This window comes from Oncorhynchus mykiss, chromosome 27, assembly GCF_057628025.1.
Source record: "Oncorhynchus mykiss isolate SJ-2025 chromosome 27, ASM5762802v1, whole genome shotgun sequence".
NCBI lineage: Eukaryota > Metazoa > Chordata > Actinopteri > Salmoniformes > Salmonidae > Oncorhynchus > Oncorhynchus mykiss.
Window position 1 is genome coordinate 29,799,578 of NC_143048.1, and position 14,853 is coordinate 29,814,430.

The 14,853-nt window shown below is 41.9% G+C and overlaps 1 protein-coding gene across 7 annotated transcripts in view; it reads left to right on the plus strand.

Moving 5' to 3' along the window:
- LOC110507909 (glycerophosphodiester phosphodiesterase 2) overlaps positions 1–14,853 on the plus strand; it is a 107,185-nt gene that overhangs the window by 28,149 nt on the left and 64,183 nt on the right. For all 7 annotated transcript variants that reach the window (XR_005039956.2, XR_005039957.2, XR_016492483.1 and 4 more), the window contains one exon: positions 4,775–4,953. Coding sequence is in view for 4 of the 7 variants with exons in the window: in XM_036964705.2 (XP_036820600.1) it covers positions 4,837–4,953 (117 nt within the window). In the remaining 3 variants the exon portion in view is untranslated. The remainder of the gene's footprint in view (positions 1–4,774; positions 4,954–14,853) is intronic.

Genomic DNA, 14,853 nt, shown 5'->3' on the forward strand with positions numbered 1-14,853 from the left:
TAACACCGACTACCCTTTCCTAATTGGGAAACTCTTGGGTATGTTGTGGTGGACTGCATTACAATGTTGAATGGCTCTTAAGTCACTGTCAGCATGCAGTCAAAGCTATAACCACTTTTGGAGCTAACTAGTGTTCTCAAATCATATCCTGAGGGCGACAGCACATGGGAGCTAGCTAACATACATTTAGAAAAAAACCTAGTTATACTAAGTGGTAAGCTAGCTTTAGCAATGCTTGGGGGTCAATGAGACTGAGCTAGCTAACCAGCTGAGCTAGCAAACAATATAACAATAATTTCGTATTAGAAAAATACTCAGGTTCTGCACATCAGGAGTCACCGTAACAAGTACTCCTGGTGCACTGTACAATTTGTTTAGCCATTTTTAACATTGATTTTTATGAACTGTTTTTCCATTGGCTTTCCTGCAATTATAATAAAAATCAGATTTTATATTTTATAAACGATACAAAACACACATACATACGACTACATCATACAAACATCACTACATCACACCTGCCCAGACCCACTAGCCCCCACGATTATCTCCAGCGCTCTTATCACTTTCTGCCGCATGGCCTCAAACTGTACCATTTTGTTTCTCTCTGTCACCCATGCACTTAAAAAAAAAAATATATATATATATATATATATAAGCATTTGACCATTCCATTGCATGAACGACAGAGGATTGGTTAATTTCCAGTTTCATGCGATTTAAAACGTGAGATTGTCCGAGATATCGGACTTGACGACAGTTGCTATCCGTTGGAGTGCTGCGATTGTTTGCCCTAAATTCTGGGGCAGGGCTTAGCGAAGGGTCAATTGTCTATAGACTTTGTGTAATCTTAAACAGCCTTCGGAATCCGACTGACACTGTGAGCGGTAAAGTTTAGCAGCCGATTGTGTCTTTGAGCTCCAGCTGATTCCAGTGTGTTAGGTCAGCTAAGATGAGAAGCTATGAGAGTCTGAGAGATGTCTACTGTGTTCTCTGTAACACTCCAACCCAATAGCTGTGGCCTGGCATCTGGTCATGCTGAAGGCCTGTGCTACTTGGCCTCAGTCTCCTTCCAATCTGTTTGTTGGTTAAAGGAGTCTCCCTCTCCCCTCTGTCTGCTGGCCTGGGAAAAGTGCTGAAGCATTTCCTACCCTGCAGACTGTTTCTCTCTGCCTCTTTGATTGGAGGAAATGAGGCAGCAGAATCTAAGATGAACATTTTGGGGTCTTCCTCGCCCTTCAATCTTATTTTTCAGAAATTAGGACAGAGGGCATTCAAGGCAACAAGTGATTTACTGTCCGCAACAAATAGTTTGACAACCTCGGGCTTTGTAAAGAAAAAGCTGGTCTTGTTTAGCAGACGGTCACAGACAATCTGTGACTTTGTTGGGGCAGCCCACTCTCCTAACTGTATACTGCCAAGCTTCTTTACTGGCAATCGGTCACTATTGCATAATGCTCAGGAAAACTTACAGTGATGAGGAGAATGCACTTCATACACATTTCAGTTATGCTTTTACGCAATTGGATCACATTGAATATGATGAGAACAATATTGCTCTGCAATTAAATTCTACGCTGCATAGGCTATATTTACTCTGTCAACTCTGATCCAATACAGTATACACACAACCATAACATTTACTGTATCTGAACACCAGTGGGAATGTTTGGTTGTGAAGGTGCATTGCGGTGAGGGTTCGTAATTGGCATATTATGTTAATGCATATGGCCTTTAATAAGGAGGGACTGATATCACTAGTACTGACGCTGTGAGAAACATGACCATAATGCTTCCCTTGCATATCTCGGGTGTTAAAGCTGCTGCCTCAACACCCAGACCCCATGTTGGAGATCAAACTCATCATATGAACGTTTTTTTTTGACTCTTTGAATTAGTTTACACATGTCAATATGTTTAATGTTGGTGTTGTAAAGATGTGTAATGATCCATCTCTTCTCTCAAATCTGGACTGGAAGTCTAAATACAAATAACTATCATGATCCAAGATATTCACTACAGGCTGCTTATTAACCCTACTACATAATAGGATGACCTAGAATAGATGTGTATGCTTTACTTGAGCTCACATTTGAAGTTGGTTAGTTAAGTGTCGTCATCCTGTCTATAGAACTAAGACCCTCCCAAGTCCTTTCTTCTCCGTATTAATACACACACAGGATAGTGCCACAGTATAGAAGCCAGTCCTACTTAATTATGCAGTACTCCCTTTAATAAACTACCATTAAAAAGTTTGGGGTCACTTAGAAATGTCCTTGTTTTTGAAAGAAAAGCAATTTATAAATTTTTTGCTCATTTTAAAATAACATCAAATTGATAAGAAATACAGTGTAGACATTGTTAATGTTGTAAATGACTATTGTAGCTGGAAACGGCAGATTTTCCTTATTTTTATGAAATATCTACATAGGCTGACAGAGGCCCATTTAAAAAAGCTAATTGATCATTAGAAAACCCTTTTGCAATTATGTTAGCACAGCTGAAAACTGTTTCTTAAAGAAGCAATAAAACTGGACATAAGAAACAAAACTTTCTTCTGAAACTCGTCAGTCTATTCTTGTTCTGAGAAGAAACTGAAGATCTCGTGTACTACTCCCTGCACAGAACAGTGCAAACGGGCTCTAAGCAGAATAGAAAGGGGAGTGGGAGGCCCCGGTGCACAAGTGGACAAGTTTGTTAGTGTCTAGTTTGAGAAACAGACGCCTCAAGTCCTCAACTGGCAGCTTCATTAAATAGTACCTGCAAAACACCAGTCTCAATGTCAACAGTGTAGAGGCAACTCTGGGATTCTGGCCTTCGTTCAAAAACAAGGACATTTTTTAGTTACCCCAAACTTTTGAACGGTGTATATTCATTCCTCACTAGACCCTTGAAGTACTAGTACCCCAGTTCATTCGATATGAAGTGCATATAGTCCCTTAGTTACATCCCTGAGCCAAAGGATTCTGATGGAAGCAGTGCAGCCTGGGAGGATGAAGACTTTGGACAGCAATTTGTTTTCATAGCAGATTTTATAAGCCTGTGGTTTGTGCTTGCGTTATAAAGCCATCCACTGCTCTGATGTGATTTATTTAGACAAAAAACAGATGATCAAATAACTGTGCTTCTGCGAGGCAGGGCAGGCAGCAGTGTCTGATCCTCAGCTGAACCCTACAGCACCCTGAAGCTCCTCAACCAGGACTAGTCAAACTCCACAACAGTGCTGGTCTGGTCACGGAGCTGTGGTGACAGGGCCAGCTGGGGTGTGACCGAGGGGTCTTGATGAGCCCCATTCCCTCCTCACGGCAGTTCCACTTATGACCGGAAGCACAACCCCCTCTGATAAGGCAAATAAACAGCTGTCCAAAGCCGCAGAGCTCACGCTGCCCTGATTGCATGCTGATGGGTGTAATTAACATGTATTTCAAATCCCTCCTGAAACACATTGCTGCTCACAGATAGCTGCAATTTAAAACAGGCACAGTGGGAGGACTAGCAAGTCAGGCACAGTCTTCAATTGAGAAACATGCTGATAATATTGCATTCTAATCTCCATTTGTAATCATTTTTGTTAATCATGTTTACTTGGAGTTTAAACTCACATCTTGGGTTGTAATCTTGTGTACAGGTCAATTATTTAGACTCTTGATATTGGGTTGTTTCACTTTCAGATTGTAATCAGCATGCGTTTTTCAGAGTTAACTTGATCAGCATGCTCCTTCATACCCCAGGAGGACTGTGACATTTATTGAGCCAGCCAGGCCCTGGCTTAATGTTATTGCCATTATTATTGTTATTATTGCAACTGAAATCAGTTGCTGCTGAGCCAACAGGACCTTTAGTCATTCTCTGAGTAATCCTGCCCAGGATCCTGCCCTGCCTGCCCAGTGGGCACCACACACACACACACATTTGACAAAGTCCTGGTGCCCTCTACTCTGCCGTAGAACCCAGCCAGGCTGTGATCCTCTGAGAGTAAAGGGATATTCAACAAATTCAATGTCATTGTAGTTTAATGTAATGTTCAATAGACACTCTGCACCTAGTCCTTTCAATTAGATTGTAATTTAGCTCTGACCTTGTATCGATGGAAGCCACGGGAGACAGTCACAGTTGTCATTGGAAACAGGGCTTGACAATGGCAATTCAAATTTGTGGCTTAGCATCAAAGCACTGAAGGTGATTTTCATTGTACTGTGCAGGGGCGGACTAGGACCAGAATTTGGCCCTGGCATTTCTAAAACACCAGCCATGTGCCACATGGCAGTCTGTCCCTTTATTCTGTGTTCTATTTTACTGAAGTACTTCAATTATAACATGTTTTTTATGCTTTGATGATAGACTTTTAACTAAAGATAACTAAAGACTTTTAACTAAAATATATATCAAGAAGGCTCTCATATTCTGGGGGAATTCTTCAATCGAAGTTTAGCAATGTTCAAATTGTAGGCCTATTTTTCTCCCAAGGGGTAGTGAAATTAATCTGCCATAATTAATTATTGTGAGATAATGGTTCAATCTATTCTAATTCAACGACCACGTTCTTGTCTTTCTAGTTCAGTGCAATATGTTGGTGCGTGTGGCATGTAAAATGCGTGTGGCATGTTGATATTCAAATTTCTTCTCTTGCTGACTGTTGATATTCAAATGTCACCTCAGTGAAATACTTACAACAATCACCCATACACCTGTCATGTCCTAATGGATACAATATTTCCTTGTAGAATGTATTGAAGGCAATACTGACGTTTCTGTTTCCTTGTTCCGCTCCCAGGCAGGCTCCAGTTTGGTCAATGGGATGTTAGTGGTCTGGAGGCGTGCCAGGACTGAAGGAGCATGGTGAAGCACCAACCCCTGCAGGTCTATGAGAGGCAGCTGTGTTTGTCATGTCTCACAGGGATTTATGGATGCCGCTGGAAACGGTACCAGCGCTCACATGATGACACCACCAAGGTGAGTTCTGCCCAGCAGACCTTATGTTTGTACCTAAATTACCATAATGGACATGGTGTATCTATGGTAGTTATTTCTGGAAGGTCTGTTTTGGCCCAAATGTCTGTTGGTTGAAGGGATCGAGTGTTATTGAATGGTACCGGACATTTTATTTTTCTGCGCAATTCCACTGCAGGATTACAGTGCCACACTGCATCTTATATCTCTCTATTAATTAAAAACACTTGAATTTGGTGTGTGAGTGGGCAGTGCATGTGGGTAGTAATCCTCTCCGATGCCTTCCCTTACCCTACAGTAACCCCTTCTTTTAAGCAGTATTTATAAAGAGCCATGTAGGCCTATCTCTTACCAGATAACCTTGCAGCCCATCCCTAATAGCATGTCCTTGTGCTCTCACTTAAGGTGTCTTTGACCTTGGTACTGTGTTTTAAGCCTGTAAGTGCTGCAGATAGTAGTATTAGATGTTTTTTGTTAAGCATTCACAACCTCCCCTTGGTCACATTCATCAGACTTTATTTGTCTAAGTGGGTTTTCCGTAATGCTATGCAGCCCAGGTCTGTCTGTCAGTGATTTAGTCCCACATGATAAGTAATTTAGAGAGAGCATGAGGGCTGGACCACGATAGTCCATCACTTAGCTAGCATGGGACATGGAGACAGAGCTGAGGGGGCTGAAATGTGTGTGAAATATAATGTACCATACATGTTTTATATGGCTCATAAATGTGATATAAGGCTTAGAAAGATCCATATGGGGAGAGAGGAAGGGAAAAGCACCATTCCCTCAGGGGTATTTGCATACAATTTGACACATCATAATATGGATTGCAGTGTCATCCTACAACTCCCATTCACTTCAAACAAAAATATGTCCAAGTAGCCTTTTTCTATTTGTAGGAACAAGCTCTCATCCGGTGAGCTTTACTTGCAGGCTCTGCCAAATGGTGGATGGATGAGGTATACGTTTGGACCTTTTCATTCCTACCCTATTTGCCCTCAGGAAGGGAATGCTGCAGTTCTTTAAACCTTCCGATAGACGGAACACATTCATATTTGAATGGACCAAGGCCACATGAAAAGAAAATCAGCACAGAGAAACAACAAAATTTATATGGATTTTTGTTGTTGTCATTCTTTGATGGGAATAGGATTCTGTGTCTGTTTCCTGTCTCTGAGACGGATAGCTATGGTACTGCAAAGTTAGTGTGTGTGTGTGCATACAGCCTTGGCCATGTGTGGTGGGTGCTTTGACCCACTGGGGGAGAATTGGACAATCAGCAGCTTGTCTATGCACAGTACCACAGGATTATATTGGACCTTCCATGGTGCTACTGAGTCTTTGCCAGTCTCCTCCTCTGCCAGAATCTGCATCCCCTCCCACCCCCACTATGCCATGTTTCAGTAGCTTATTTTTCTGGGTCCGCCCACAAGCCGGTTATTGAAGTACTGTACATTTGAATGCTGCTAACTAAGCATGAATAAAAACTCTGTGTCTGTGATGGAACTATACCAGTAAAAAAATCTGTTAAATTGGATGTCTGTTTTATGCAGCTCCAACAGCCGAGGCCCTAGGGCTACAGCACCAAAGGGTCTCTGCAGAGATGGACTGACGTCCAGGCCAACATTGAATACAATTATGTCCCACAGGGTAGAACCGATGCACAGTCACACACAGCCCTTTCCATTGTCACCATTTTGTTCTCTTTCAAATGAACACAGCGTATAAGGATGAATTTAAAGGAAACTTAAGGATTTTGGCAATAAGGCCCTTTATCTACTTCCCACAGTCAGATTTTTATGTCTCTGCGTGCGGTTTCAAAGAAGTTGCTAACTAGCGCAATTGCTAACAGGCTAGCAAATACCCATAGACTTCCAGTCATTGTGCTAATGCTAATTAGCATTGGCACGTGAAACTACCTCTAACATCCTTCATACTGGACACAGGGCCATAAAAATGCTATCTACAAGTAGAAGTAGATCAAGGGCCTCATTGCCCCAATCCCAAAATATCTCTTGTAACTATGGCTGCTGTGCTGCCTTGTATTGGAGGCCTATAGTCATCTTAGATTGGGAGATTGCCTGTTTGTGTGCCAGCACTGCCAGGTCAGATGACGTCATACTTTAGATGCATCTTTAATGACCAAAGTGCCCAATCAGTGTTGGTAATCAAAACATGGTATCAGTTACATGATGTGATGTGTTGAACCTGACGGGCAGCATCACTGAACCATGACCATGAGAAACCACAGGTCTTACTGTGACATGCACTCCCTTCATAATGTCCCGATTCAGAGCAGAATAGAAGTGGTTGCTGTCGTCTCTCCTCTCAGAGACGGATAATGAACAGGCCAGTTTGCCTGAGCCTCCCTCTCTTTGTGAACCTGCCTCTGTTTTAGAGCGGTTTGTAAAAAGGCCGCCCACGTCACTGGCACTGCAAGTTGATCTGGCCTCGGTAATAATTGAGTTCTTCCACTTAGCCAGTCTTTACCTGGAGCACAATGGGTCTAGAAGTAGGAATGAGCATCATTCTGTAGCATTGGTCTGTCAAATGACTTACAGGGACATGTGAAATTGAAATTCTGTTTTCAAATCACTCGCCACCATCACTGTTTTACCTCACAGCTAAAGACTGCACTACACTAGAAAACCAGGAGTCTAATATGGCAGAGCACATTCAGCCAACATCACTGTTTTACCTCACAGCTAAAGACTGCACTACACTAGAAAACCAGGTGTTGTAGATTCTAATATGGCAGAGAACATTCAGCCAACATCACTGTTTTACCTCACAGCTAAAGACTGCACTACACTAGAAAACCAGGTGTTGTAGATTCTAATATGGCAGAGAACATTCAGCCAACATCACTGTTTTACCTCACAGCTAAAGACTGCACTACACTAGAAAACCAGGTGTTGTAGATTCTAATATGGCAGAGAACATTCAGCCAACATCACTGTTTTACCTCACAGCTAAAGACTGCACTACACTAGAAAACCAGGTGTTGTAGATTCTAATATGGCAGAGAACATTCAGCCAACATCATGCAGGAAACATTCTCTGAGCAGAATGTCAATTATGAATTTCACTCCCCTGCTAACTCTTGTCTTCCATTTACCTTTTTAGTTCCCTACAGAATGAAAGGTCAAAAGCTTCAACACCTCTGTATGTCAGAGTTGTAGAAGTTAGAGACACAAGTTAACGTTTAGGAGGATGTCTCTATATTCATGTTCATAGAAGACTTTCAGTTAAGCATTTGCATGAATACCCTGTGGTGGAGGTCATGATCAACTGTCTTTGAAAACAAATGTACTGGTGACCTTTGCTAATAGCTCCTTGTCTACCTGTCTCCATAGCTCAATAATCATATCTATGAACCTTTCAGTCAGTCTGCACTTCCAGGAGTGCTGACATTCAGACAAGTCCTCTAATATTGGGTGAGGGGAATAGCCTAATCTTCCTGAATCCTGTCTCTCTCCAAAGGGAAATGTGTTCTGTCTGTCGGTTTTAATCCCTCTCCGGCTGTCTGTCTACTCTACCCAGATTCTCTGGGAGTTCGCTAGTTTCACAGCGGCAGGAGGGGACTGTTTACGCACTATAATTGCTGACTATTTTGAGGGGAATTATACCATGTAGACGTGTTATTAAAGTCTGTACAGCACTTCCAACAACAAACAACAGCCAGGCCTGGCTGCCAAACTAGCTCTGTTTTTTCCTTTATAGACTAGCCTATTAGGTGGTTTTCTGTTGTCATCAACCATATGGCTAATGCCTTGTCATATCCTTTCTGTGTGTAGAGCTAAGCAATGAAAGATTGGTGTCATATCAATTATACATGGATGGTTCTCATTAGTTAAGTACTTGTCACCAGCTCTTGGTACTGTTAGTGTAAAGACATTCTATGGGTTTGTGCTTTAAAAAAAAGTTGGATTCAAACTTCAAGAGAATATTTGAAGCACTGTTTTTCATTTTGTTTACAATAATCATATAGCTTTCGTTGGTTGGTGGAAGTGTAGGTTACCTAGAAGATATTATGTCCAAAAGGCTAACTAGCGAGAACATACTTTCAGCAGTAGTGTGTGTCTCTTACCACATTCAGTGTGATTTTTATCAGAGGCTGTGTTCTCTCCCCTGTGCTAGTGTTCAGTGAGTTCAGCCAGTCCGTGAGGTTACCAAGGTCTCCAATGTTTTCCTGAACTTTTCAACTCTTCAGATATGAGCGTCCAAGGACAACACAACATGCTGTTTCAGATCAAGAGCTGACCAAGACCAGGCAAGAGCAAAATCTCTAGGGCATTATTGTATCATATTATTTGTAGCTATGAGGTCAGCAGCTCCACAGAGCTGAAGAGGTCGTTCTGTTCTGTAGTAAGTGAAGCCACTGCCTGTTGGTGCTCCTGACAGTTCTGCCATTACTGGAGAGAGGATGGAGGAACAGAGGGCTGGAACACTAACCCTGGTCTTCTCAGGGTAATGCTGTTGGTCTGATAGGTGGGCCTGGGCTGGGTGGGGAAACACACTAGTGATTTTCTACAGCAGCAGGAATTGTGAAGGGATTTGGGCTGCGGGCAGCTGTGGGACATTCAGTGACAACCCCCACCAGCTGCTGGTCTAGTCCAGGACACTCAGCCAGGGCAACAAGGAGACCGGGGGAGAGACTGGGGCAGACCACTGCCTGAGGAAAGGGTGGGTGATGGTGGGGAGGACACATTCTCTGTGTTGTGGTCTGTGTCCCTCTCTGCGGCTAACGCACTCTCTAGCCCCATCTCTCTCACTCACTCACTCAGCTAGCTGTAGCTTATGCTTTCGGTACTAGATTCATTCTCTGGTCCTTTGATTGGGTGGGCATGTCAGTTCATTCTGCAAGAGCACTGGAGGATATCCTCCAACCTTTCATAATGACTGTGCAAGTCTATGAAAGGGGGTGAGCCTCCTAGGTTTTCTATTGAAGTCAATGTACCCGTAGGAGGACAGAAGCTAGCTGTCCTCCAGTTACACCATGGTGCTACCCTACAGACTGCTGTTGAGGGTACTGTAGACCTTCATTGGAAAACGGTGTGTTTTAATACATTATTTGGTGACGTGTATATATTTTGTGTAGTTTTATCTAAAAATAATAACTTTTGGTTCTCCCCTTCTTCCTCTGAGAAGCCTCCACTGTTTCACATGGACGCACATGTACGCACACATAAACTCGATCCACAGAAATACTACTTATGCACATCAACAGTCCTCGGACTAAATGGTAACCAATCCTTCAATTCAAATACAAAATCCCAAATTGTGTAGGTTCCATGATGCTTATTGAATGCACTTACGGAACACTTTGAATGACACTTATTTCACCTGGCAATGCTGTGCAAGGAAGATGAGAGGCGTGAGGAGTAACCCACCCATTACTCATCACATACACGATAGCACATGCCAGAAGGTGCACTTGCAAATATCCATGTAAGTCTCCATATAAAAGTGTCAAGAGTGTTCTATCCTAGAGAACCAATTCCTTCTAGCATTCACACACTCCTCAATCTCATAGAATAATGCTCTGGTTAATTTCTGTACATCTAAACTATGCATCTGTCCAGTCCTGTATTAAAACACACTTCACCACTTAACACTACGGTCCAAAGTGTGTTATCATATAATTATCTGGAATGTGCCAAATGAGAGAGATGGAGGGAGACGCCTATGTTGAAGTCATAGGTTAGGTTGTATCAGTCTCAGGATGGGTGTAGAGAGATGTTGAAGTCATAGGCTAGGTTGTATCAATGTTCAACTGGGTGAATGGAATATGTACAGTGCCTTGCGAAAGTATTCGGCCCCCTTGAACTTTGCGACCTTTTGCCACATTTCAGGCTTCAAACATAAAGATATAAAACTGTATTTTTTTGTGAAGAATCAACAACAAGTGGGACACAATCATAAAGTGGAACGACATTTATTGGATATTTCAAACTTTTTTAACAAATCAAAAACTGAAAAATTGGGCGTGCAAAATTATTCAGCCCCTTTACTTTCAGTGCAGCAATCTCTCTCCAGAAGTTCAGTGAGGATCTCTGAATGATCCAATGTTGACCTAAATGACTAATGATGATAAATACAATCCACCTGTGTGTAAACAAGTCTCCGTAGAAATGCACCTGCACTGTGATAGTCTCAGAGGTCCGTTAAAAGCGCAGAGAGCATCATGAAGAACAAGGAACACACCAGGCAGGTCCGAGATACTGTTGTGAAGAAGTTTATAGCCGGATTTGGATACAAAAATATTTCCCAAGCTTTAAACATCCCAAGGAGCACTGTGCAAGCGATAATATTGAAATGGAAGGAGTATCAGACCACTGCAAATCTACCAAGACCTGGCCGTCCCTCTAAACTTTCAGCTCATACAAGGAGAAGACTGATCAGAGATGCAGCCAAGAGGCCCATGATCACTCTGGATGAACTGCAGAGATCTACAGCTGAGGTGGGAGACTCTGTCCATAGGACAACAATCAGTCGTATATTGCACAAATCTGGCCTTTATGGAAGAGTGGCAGGAAGAAAGCCATTTCTTAAAGATATCCATAAAAAGTGTAGTTTAAAGTTTGCCACAAGCCACCTGGGAGACACACCAAACATGTGGAAGAAGGTGCTCTGGTCAGATGAAACCAAAATTGAACTTTTTGGCAACAATGCAAAATGTTATGTTTGGCGTAAAAGCAACACAGCTGAACACACCATCCCCACTGTCAAACATGGTGGTGGCAGCATCATGGTTTGGGCCTGCTTTTCTTCAGCAGGGACAGGGAAGATGGTTAAAATTGATGGGAAGATGGATGGAGCCAAATACAGGACCATTCTGGAAGAAAACCTGATGGAGTCTGCAAAAGACCTGAGACTGGGACGGAGATTTGTCTTCCAACAAGACAATGATCCAAAACATAAAGCAAAATCTACAATGGAATGGTTCAAAAATAAACATATCCAGGTGTTAGAATGGCCAAGTCAAAGTCCAGACCTGAATCCAATCGAGAATCTGTGGAAAGAACTGAAAACTGCTGTTCACAAATGCTCTCCATCCAACCTCACTGAGCTTGAGCTGTTTTGCAAGGAGGAATGGGAAAAAATGTCAGTCTCTCGATGTGCAAAACTGATAGAGACATACCCCAAGCGACTTACAGCTGTAATCGCAGCAAAAGGTGGCGCTACAAAGTATTAACTTAAGGGGGCTGAATAATTTTGCACGCCCAATTTTTCAGTTTTTGATTTGTTAAAAAAGTTTGAAATATCCAATAAATGTCGTTCCACTTCATGATTGTGTCCCACTTGTTGTTGATTCTTCACAAAAAAATACAGTTTTATATCTTTATGTTTGAAGCCTGAAATGTGGCAAAAGGTCGCAAAGTTGAAGGGGGCCGAATACTTTCGCAAGGCACTGTATGTCAGTCATCCAATGTGCTGTAATAGAAATAAGGCCATGCTCATGAAATAATTTTCCTCCCTCATCTTAAACTTTCCCGACCACCACTGATGTGGAAGCTCTAGTCTAGCAGCATTCATTATAATTTCCCTGCCTGTGATATTTTTTTGCCGATTGTGTTGTGGGAGGACTCTCTTGCTTGCTGGCCTGCAGTGAAGGTGGATTGTGCTGTGTGCCATGCTAGGTGTGGGTGTGGTTGATCAATGTTTTCAGTGCAGCCAAATTCTTGGTAGGTCCATCTATAGTCATAATGACACTATAGTAGCCTGGACTCCAAGCAGGCATGGGGCAGCGGCAGCTTCTATGACTTTGGTACTGGGAGGTAATGAGAAGAAGTGACCCCACGAGAGAAAAGTCAATTGAATCATAATACACTACTCTCCTGACTGCTGGCTGTTTAGATGGAGCCGCTGGAGAATAGTGGAGAATACCCTGCTAGCCTTGGTGCTAGCAGGTAGGAAGGGAATTGGATTGCATGCAAGCACCTTTTGTGGAGTAGCCCCAGTTGGGCACAGCAAGATGGCCTTAAACTAGAGGTCCACCGATTCATTGGAATGGCCAATTAATTAGGGCCGATTTCAAGTTTTCATAACAATCCATAATCTGCATTTTTGGACACCGATCATGGCCGATTTACATTGCACTCCACGAGGAGACTGCGTGGCAGGCTGACTACCTGTTATGTGAGTGCAGCAAGGAGCCAAGGTAAGTTGCTAGCTAGCATTAAACGTATCTTATAAAAAACATTCAATCTTAACATAATCACTTGTTAACTACACGTGGTTGATGATATTGCTAGTTTATCTAGTGTGTCCTGCGTTGCATGAAATCAATGCGGTGCCTGTTAATTTATCATTGAATCACAGCCTACTTCTCAAGCACATTCGCAAAAAAAGCACTGTCGATGCACCAATGTGTACCTAACCATAAACATCAACTCCTTTCTTAAAATCAATACACAAGTATATATTTTTAAACCTGCATATTTAGTTAAAAGAAATCCAGGTTAGCAGGCAATATTAAACTAGGGAAATTGTGTCAATACTCTTGCGTTCATTGCACGCAGAGTCAGGGTATATGCAACAGTTTGGTCCGCCTGGCTCGTTGCGAACTAATTTGCCTGAATTTTACATAATTATGACATAACATTGAAGGTTGTGCAATGTAACAGGAATATTTAGACTTATGGATGCCACTCGTTAGATAAAATACGGAACTGTTCCGTATTTCACAAAGAATAAACGTTTTGTTTTCGAAATGATAGTTTCCGGATTTGACCATATTAATGACATAAGACTCGTATTTCTGTGTTATTATGTTATAATTAAGTCTATGATTTGATATTTGATAGAGCAGTCTGACTGAGCGGTGGTAGGCAGCAGCTGGCTTGTAAGCATTTTTGTGCATTTGCCAGCAGCTCTTCGCTGTGCTTCAAGCATTGAGCTGTATATGACTTCAAGCCTATCATCTCCCGAGATTAGTCTGGTGTAACCGATGTGAAATGGCTAGCTAGTTAGCGGGTTGCACACTAATAACGGTTCAATTGGTGACGTCACTCGCTCTGATACCTTGAAGTAGTTGTTCCCCTTGCTCTGCAAGGGCTGTGGCTTTTGTGGAGCGATGGGTAATGATGCTTCGAGGGTGGCTGTTGTCGACGTGTTCCTGGTTCGAGCCCAGGTAGGGGCGAGGAGAGGAACGGAAGCTATACTGTTACACTGGCAATACTATAGTGCCTATAAAAACATCAAATAGTCAAAGGTATATGAAATACAAATGGTATAGCGAGAAATAGTCCTATAATAACTACAACCTAAAACCTCTTACCTTGGAATATTGAAGTGTCATGTTAAAAGGAACCACCAGCTTTCATATGTTCTCATGTTCTGAGCAAGGAACTTAAACATTAGCTTTTTTACATGGCACATATTGCACTTTTACTTCTCCAACACTTTGTTTTTGCATTATTTAAACCAAATTGAACAGGTTTCATTATTTATTTGAGGCTAAATTGATTTTATTGATGTATTAAGTTAAAATAAGTGTTCATTCAGTATTGTTGTAATTGTCATTATTACAAATAAATAAATAAAATAAAACATTGGCCGATTTAATCGGTATAGGCATTTTTTTTGGTCCTCCAATAATCGGCATCAGCTTTTTTTGGTCCTCCAATAATCGGTATCGGCGTTGAAAAATCATAATCGGTCCACCTCTACCTTAGACCTACAAATATTTTGCTTCACCAAAACGAATGGCGTTTTTACCTAAACTGATCAGAAGAAAGCTTCTGTAATGTAGTGTAGAGCTCTTTGGATGGATGATATTTCTGGAATCTCATTTTTTGATTGACAGTGGAGGATCCTCTGTTAGATTTTTTTTGCAGTAATTCTAGTGTTTACGGTTCCACAGAAGATAATTATCCCCTGATCCTTTTTATCCGTCTA